The following is an 8,782-nucleotide window of genomic DNA, read 5'->3' on the forward strand; positions in this document are numbered from 1 at the left end:
GCTAATGTTATTACTAATACCATCTTCTATATCATTAACATATATTGTAAAAAGCTGCAGTCCCAGCACGGATCCTTGCGGTACCCCACTGGTCACTGCCTGCCATTCCGAAATGGAGCTGTTTATCACTACCCTTTGTTTCCTATTAGCCAACCAATTTTCAATCCAATCTAGTACTTTGCCCCCAATACCACGCGCCCTAAGTTTACTCACTAACCTCCTATGCGGAACTTTATCAAAAGCTTTCTAAAAGTTCAGGTACACTACATCTACTGGATCTCCCTCGTCCACCTTCAGAGTTACATCCTCAAAAAACTCCAGAAGATTAGTCAAGCACGATTTCCCCTTCATAAATCCATGCTGACTCTGTCCTATCCTGTTACTACTATCCAGATGTGCCGAATGGTTAGTTCATCAGACCGTTTATTTTGGATTGATCATTTGGGTCATTTTCATTGTGAAGTCTGGTACATCCCCACCTCACTGTATGCAGCAGCCACCACTAATGTCCAGCTTTCTTCCAGGTTTTTTGGGGGGGGGGGTTGGGGGGGAGCAGGAATTGCTGATTTAGTAAGTGATTACATGCAGCTTTTTTTTGTCTTGTGATACACAGAGATTCTGTCTCATTAGGTTCTAAAGCAATTCTTAGTATAATAAACTGAAAAATATTATAAAACATTTATTATAAATTTGGTTATTTATATTTGAGTTGGTTACATGGGTTTTCTATGTCTAAAGTTGATAATTAACTTGTAGTTATGATTCTTTAAAGCAATTTTTGAGACTTGGTATTACAGTGAAAGAGTTTGTGCATTACTAATGTTTATTTTGTTTATCTTAGATTATTTTGCAACCCAACAAGATATATAATAGGGCCTCAAATTTTATTAGATTTCTGGAACTTTTTAGCAAAAAGGAAACCCCCATAACTTAGAGAAGGAGAGTACTGGTTTCAGTTTTACTTTGAGTGGGCAGTCTGCAAAGTCCTTGGATAAGGATGAATGCATAGCCCAGTGTGGCTGAGAAGAGAAGGATGTGGTGAACTAGACTATCTTCGAGTGAAGAATTGTTCTTAGTTGTGAACCTGAAGTGTTGGGATAAACTGAGATCACTTAAAGCTGAATACATTTTAAGGTCAGATGTATAATAGCTCCAGGAAGAAATTATCTGCATTTCAGTCTACAAGTTTAAGTCCCAAGTGACTTAAATCTACCAGGATGTTAGATGCAGGGAGTCTGATGTGCACATTGTATGGGTGATGTTTTGGTACTGTACAAAAGCTGTTTTTCAATTAAATTTATGAACAAGTGTTTTGGGATTAATGGGATTATACTGTGTATCTAGAAATCTTTGAATTTGTAACAATAAATGCTCTGATTTGTTCTATTTTATCTTCACCTTGTTTGTAAACAAACCATTTTATTGTTAAATCAAAATCTGTAGCATTACGTATTTGTTTTAGGAAGAGATCACTTTATTAACTCCAATGAAACCAAAATATAAATTGCTGGAAAAACTCAGCAGGTCTAGCAGCATCTTTGGAGAGAAAGCAGAGTTAATAATTTAGATTCAGTGACCCATATTCACAACCTCAAATCAAATCAAACTAAGATCTATCTAGCCATGTTTCAGTCTGGGATCTGACTTGATCAGTAATAATGTCAGCTGTCATCAGAATATTAGAAGTAGCAGATATCTAACATTCTGCTAACCTCCTGACCAGAGACACATGGAATTTCTGCAAAGTAGTTGAAACCAATTCAGTCCTTTTGAGTATGAGAAGATCCAACTTTTGGATTTATTTTTAAAAATGTAATTGTACCCAAGCTTGATCTTGATTCCATCAAATTCCTTTCAGCCATCCTGATATTTTCGCTTAATATAGGGGAACGGCACAGTGCCTCAGTGGTTAGCACTGCTGCCTCACAGTGCCAGGAACCCGGGTTCGATTCCAGCCTTGGGCGACTGTGTGGAGTTTGCACATTCTCCCTGTGTCTGTGTGGGTTTCCTCCCGCAGTCCAAAGATGTGCAGGCTAGGTGAATTGGCCATGCTAAATTGCGCAAAGTGTTCAGGCATGTGTAGGTTAGGTGCATTAATCAGGGGTAAATGTAAAGTAATAGGTTAGGAGAATGGGTCTCAGTGGATCATTCTTCAGAGGGTCCATTATGGACTTGTTGGACCTAATGGCCTGTCTCCAGACTGTTAGGGATTCTATGATTCAAGGACCAACACTATTGTTTACCTTGTATCCTTTGGTGGTAGTTTGCCACATGGATGGAGCAGGAGTGAGACTGAGGCAAGCCCCAGGAGCAGAGTCTGTTCCTCATGGGAGCGAGAGAGTGCGAGAAACTGTCGAGAGAGAGCTGAAACCTACTGGAATACCTGGAGAGTGGCATATGAAGGAGGAGGACTCCTGCGGTAGCAATGCCAGAGCAAGCCGGGCACCGCTCCATCCCAGCCTGGGGTCATGGCAAGCAAAGAATAGATCCTGAGCTGATTCCCCTGGCCTGTACTCTCAGGCTAGACAGAAACTCCAGGCCTGTAGCTAGGCACGGGCACCCAATGGATGAGAAAGGTGGTCTCTGCCTGGCCTGGTGGCCTTGTCCCTGTGTGGAGGTCATAGTCTTCTTCAGTGACCAGGTATTCCAGATGGCAGTCCACCACGGTGGTGGTCTTTGGCAGAGCCGTGTAGTGGTCTCCTCTCTGAATGGCATTCTCATCCTAGCTGTGTGTTCCGGGTGTTCCATTATTCCTTAATCGGCTTTCAGGAGCCATTAATTATGAATAACTTTGTCTTACTTTTACTTTTTCTAAATTATGTATCACTTCTGTCATTTGATGTAGGCACCATGGTGAGGAAACTTTAAACTTTTTCACTGTACTTTTATGATAAGTACATGTGACAATAAATTTCTATTCTATTCTAGTGTGCAAGTGAAGCTGTGATGCTCAGAGAAATCTTCATGCATCCTGCTATCGCTTTATCATTTCACAGTTGTAGGCACTGGAATCCAAATTCTACCATGGTGTTTGATAGTTCCAGAAATAGTGAGAAAACAAAGTTTGTGAGACAATTTGCAATTATTCCTTTTGGAGAATAGGTCTCATTGGTATGGGCATTTGAGAAGTGCTTGAAATAAACAAGTGGAAGGAGTTGCAAATACACAGACACATGCAGAAGCAGACAAATACGTGCACACACTACCCCCTCCCCTCCCCCCAGAAAAGTACTGATCTGGGTAAGTTGTATTTGCGGTGAGGATGGGCTATTTTTAATCTAATACACATACACCAACATTAAACATACATAAATTTGTAATTCTGTAAATGGAAAAAAAGTCCCAAGAGGACTATCCTGTTTCAAACTATTTCCCAGGGTGTGCCGCAGAGTAAATGAGATTACTTGCCAGGCTTCATGTGGGAAATAAAGCTTTTCAGTGAAACAATGGGATAAAAGGTAAATTGAAGGATATCAAGAGTTGTTGAAGGGTGTTGTTTTCCTGAATATTTTCCTTTTTTTTCCTCCCTCACAGAACCTCAAACTGAAAAACCAGCAACTGAAGCAAATAATGGATCAACTCCGGAACCTGATATGGGACATTAATGCAATGTTAGCAATGAGAAACTAAGTCAAGCAATTCTTTTAGTATTTTTGACTGAATGTATGCCAGTCATGGCAATAATCAGAGCCAGCACTTGCTAGCCAAGGTTGATGGCTGGTGTGCAGTTTTAAGTCTTTGTGCAAAAGAGAATCTGCACAGAAGAGCATATCCAGAGCTGAAGGTCACTTTCTGATAAAATATTAATTTTAGAAACTTATTAATCTATTTGTGTAGCAAATACCAGGTTTCTCCATGTTGACACAGTATAGGGTAGACACCTTAAACCGCAGGGAATTTAGTACAGTGCTAAAACAGGGAATTGTGACAACTATGTGGTTGGCTCTGACCTGTATTCCAATCCAACAAAGCTGATTCTGGAGCCAAGGAATTAGTGTGTTTTACCTTTTTTGGTCTAAAACAGGTTTGTGTTTGCTTTAAATTTTGAGAATTACCTTACATTTGTAGCTGAGCCTTTTGTTTGTTAGTGTACTGTTCAGATTTTAAGATCTACAATGTCCACTGCTGCTGTCTTTAAAATTGGACATGCTCTACAACTTTTTAAACTTTAACTGAATGTAGAGAACTTAAAGCCTAATCCAAGTATAGACTTTCAATGCATCAACCTCGTAGTTCTGTAAAACACTGTTCTTAAACCTATGCATAGAAATTCTGATTTGTTGAATGATGTTGTTACAGCTGGTACCTTTTATGAAGAAGTTGTATACTTTTGAAAAATCATTGAAAAATTAATGTTTTTGTCACAACTGCAAATCTTTATTTTGGTAATTGTATATCTAGGTTGATTTTTTCCAGGGTACTGTAAAAATATTTAAGGTTTACAAAAGCAGTCTGGGTTTTTGGAATGGTACGAGCAATTGACTGACATTTTCATGTATCCACAGTAGTTGAATTCTGAAAATTACTATGCAGGGTATAAGGCAATAAGTCAAATGTACAGGGTTTAGATGGCAATGTGAACCACAGGAAGAAATAGTCTTTTTGGTTGGGCCTGCAACATAAATTTTACCCATGAAATCAGTTATATTTTAAAATAGTGATAATTGTGATTTTATTGGAATTTTAGTTTTTAGGGAGGAAACAATACTGGCTGCCAATGCTGACTGTGTTGATGCAGGAAGATGATCTACTGAGAGAAGTAATGACTGGGACCAACACCTCCTGTTTATTGAGATAAAGTTTCCACTTTATTAATGAGAAGTTCAATGTCCAGTGTGTCAGATTTTGTTTTAAATATTAAACTTTTGAATTCTGAAAGCTTTTTAAATTATTATTAGTTTGATAAAATGTGTTCCCTACAACAGTCTCATTAAATCTAAAGTTTTAATTTGCAGGTACTTCATCTTATGATGCAGTAGGGAGAATATTTCCTCTTCTTTCAAACACTAAGAGAACCACTTTTCACAAAAAACACCGCTATGTTGCTGCCTGTCTCTTTTTATAAATCAATGAACACGCCATTTTAGGCACTTCTTAATTCAGTAGAGATTCAAAATATTTATGCTGATCCATTCTATTCTGCTGGTGCAGTGATATAAAGTGCAAGCAATGATTGGCAGAGTTGCACTACAGCTGTAAATGCAAATCGATATTGTAACAGTATGCTGTGTTACTCGCTGTTATTGATTTGGTCGGGTCAACTATTCAAATTTGTTTCCTTGTTTAGAAATTGCTGACTTCGAATTGATAACTCTGCATTGATAGACATACTTTGTTCCACATCATTCATCAGTTAGCAATTTCACAATGTACATGTTTGGAACAGAAGTTTAAAGTCCCTGAGTAGATTCATCAAGTGTGGTGTAAACCAAGATCGAATCAGAAGCAGGAGGTGTAGGCAGACATTTGCAGTTGAATTTCTATATAGTGGCATTTTGCACTTAGGCCACTTTTTATAGCAGTGAGCAGGCTGGTGGACATGAAGATTGAAGAATTTTTTGTCTAAATGTTTTTCTGTCGTTTGATATGTATCATGCTGTTGTTTTTAATTCACATTTTACTTTGCCACTGCCTTACTCCAACAGTTGACTAACTTTGGAATCGCATGTATTATGTCCCGGCGTAGATTTGATGATGGAATTTGAAAAAGCTTTTGTTTTAATAATCTTCAACTTATTTAAGACCATAAGACATAGGAGTGGAAGTAAGGCCATTTGGTCCATCAAGTCCACTCCGCCATTCAATCATGGCTGATTGAAATTTCAACTCCACTTACCAGCAATCTCCCCGTAGCCCTTAATTCCTCGTGACATCATGAATCTATCAATCACTGCCTTGAAGACATTTAGCATCCCGGCCTCCACTGCACTCTGCGGCAATGAATTCCACAGGACCACCACTCTCTGCTGAAGAAACGTCTCTGCATTTCTGTTCTGAATTGACCCCCTCTAATTTTAAGGTTGTGTCCACGGGTCCTAGTCTCCTCACCTAATGGAAAAGATTTCCTAGCATCCATCCTTTCCAAGCCATATATTATCTTGTAAGTTTCTATTAAGTCTCCCCTTATTCGTCTAAACTCCAATGAATACAATCCTAGGATCCTCAGCCGTTCCTCATATGTTAGACCAACCATTCCAGGGATCATCCGTGTGAATCTCCGCTGGACACATTCCAGTGCCAGTATGTCACTGAGATAAAAGTTATATAAATGAAAATGTATGAAATACAATGCAAAGTTGAATCTGCGTAAATATAATTCTTAAATCTTCACTCCCTGTAACTAGTTTATCCCTTTTTTAATTTCATTCTTACTGTGTTCTCATCATAGAACATAGAAATAGACATTTCGGTCCAACTAGTCCACCCCAACCATGTTTCCAAACTAAACTAGTCCCACTTGCTGGTGTTTGGCCCATATCCCTCCAAACTTTTCCTATTCATGTACTTATCCAAATGTCTTTTAAATGTTGTAACTGTACCTGCATCCACCGTTTCTTCTGGCAGCTTTCTCCACAGATGAAACACTCTGTTTTTAAAAAGAAAAAGTTGCTCCCATGTCCTCCTTTTAAGAATATGCCCCCTAGTTTTGAACTTTCCCAATCCAGGGAAAAGACCATTGTTCTTCACCATATGTGTCCCTCGTGATTTTATAAACCTTGATAAAGTCACCCCTCAACGTCCTACTCTCTGATTGCCCCTCATGTCTCAACCTATCCAGCCTCTCTCCTTATAACTCATGTTCCTGACAACATCCTGGTAAATCTTTTCTGAAGCCGTTGCAGTTTAATAATATCCTTTCTATAACACAGTACTCCAGAAGAGGCTTCACCAACATCCTGTACGACTTCAACATGATGCCTCAACTTCTAAATTCAGAAATCTGAACAATGAAGGCAAATATGCTAAATGTTTTCTTGACTACCCTGTCTACCAGTGACGCACATTTTTTTAAAGGATTATGTACCTGAACCCCTAGGTGTCTTTGTTCTACAACACTACCCAGGACCCTGCCGTTAATTGTATAAATCCCACCCTGGTTTGTTTTGCCAAAATGTTAGTTCTCAGCCCATTGACCAAATTGATCAAGATCTCTTTGTAATCTTTGATAACGACCTTCACTGTCCCCTGTATCAACAATTTTGGTGTCATCTGCAAAATTATAAACATGTCTCCTTTATTCTCATCCAAATCATCCAAATCATTTATATAAATGACAAACAAAACCGGACCCAGTACCAATCTATGTGGAACACTGCTGGTCACAGACCTCCAGTCTGAAAAAAAATTCTTCACCACCACCCTGTAGCTCCTACACTTGAGTCAATTTTGTAACCAATTGGCAAGCTCATGAATCCCATGTGATCTAACTTTACCATGAAGTTCCTTCATAGTTCACAATGAAGAACCTTGTCAAATGCTTTACTAAAATCCCTTTACAATGTCTACTGCTATACCCTCATCAATCTTTTTGGTTACTTACTCAAAATAACTCAATCAAGTTTGTGAGGTGCTTTTTCCCTAATCAATTCTTGCATCTTCAAATGCATATAAATCCTAGCTTTCAAAATCACCTCCAGTAGGAATAGTCCATAAGTACCCTCCAGCTTGCTCCACCATTTACTAAAATCTGGCTGAATTTTCCACCTCCAGTACCTAACAGATCTAATCCTAATTTGAGTCTGAAAATCTTATCGCTATCCACTTTCAAAATTTAGGGTGGAATGGTGGTTCAGTGGTTAGCACTGCTGCCTCACAGTGCCAAAGATGTGGGTTCTTTGATTCCAGTCTTGAGTGACTACCTCGTACGGGGAATTGCCTGTGTGGAGTTTGCACATTCTCCCCGTATGTGATAGTTTCCACCGGGTGCTCTGGTTTCCTCCCAGAGTCCAAAGTTGTGCACCTTTGTTGATTGGCCATGATAAATTGCACCGTATTGTCCAGACTGAGTGGCTCAGTGGATTAGCCATTGTAGATGATAGGTGACGGGGATAGGGTAGGATGCTGTTCAGGGGGTCAGTGCAGATTTGTTGGCCAAATGGCTTTTTGCACTGTAGGGTCCTGTGATTCTTAGGATAGACATTTCTCTTCTTAGCCAAAATGACTGCTCCCTCATCCTTGACCATGACCCTAGATCTAGTTCCTCCATATCTCTGTTAATACCTCTCAATCTTGTATGGTTCAGTGAGATCATCTTCTAAACTCCAGAGGGTATCGATCTATCCTATTCAATGTGTCCTCATAGGAGAACTGCTTCATTATATCTCTTGCAAGGCAGATACATTATTCCTCAAATTCTGACTTTATGTTGGTGGGAAAATTGATGAAGTAACTGATAATGATGAAACCCAGAGCACTTCTTCAGAGATGTCTTAGGGCAGGGATGACTGACCTCAAACAACTAGAAATCAAAAAATTCAAAGGTAAAAGGTGAATTGGTCTACAATTTCTTTTCAGAACACTTGATAGCCATTTGAAAAAATAAATCATTTATAGGATTGGATTTGAGATTCCAAGATGGAATATGATCACCTAAACTCCTCTCAAACACCTGTGGAGTTTGCACATTCTCCCCGTATGTGATCGTTTCCACCGGGTGCTCCAATTTGTAATTGGATTGACGAAACTAACACTGCTTCAAGCTTTGTGGAAAGTTCTCAACACTGATAATACATTTTCTCAATTAATATTTACAATACATAAGCTAGCATCAAGATTGTTCCTT

General features: G+C 39.0%; 1 protein-coding gene across 4 annotated transcripts in view; it reads left to right on the forward strand.

The window, feature by feature from the left end:
* The window catches only part of med30 (mediator complex subunit 30), a 48,132-nt gene extending 43,834 nt beyond the window's left edge, over positions 1 to 4,298 (forward strand). For all 4 annotated transcript variants that reach the window (XM_060824175.1, XM_060824178.1, XM_060824176.1 and 1 more), the window contains exon 5: positions 3,535 to 4,298. In XM_060824175.1, coding sequence (XP_060680158.1) covers positions 3,535 to 3,630 — 96 coding nt within the window. In that variant the 3' untranslated portion in view covers positions 3,631 to 4,298. The remainder of the gene's footprint in view (positions 1 to 3,534) is intronic.
* The last annotated feature ends 4,484 nt before the right edge of the window (positions 4,299 to 8,782 follow it).

Source organism: Hemiscyllium ocellatum, chromosome 4 (assembly GCF_020745735.1).
Source record: "Hemiscyllium ocellatum isolate sHemOce1 chromosome 4, sHemOce1.pat.X.cur, whole genome shotgun sequence".
In the NCBI taxonomy this organism is placed as follows: domain Eukaryota; kingdom Metazoa; phylum Chordata; class Chondrichthyes; order Orectolobiformes; family Hemiscylliidae; genus Hemiscyllium; species Hemiscyllium ocellatum.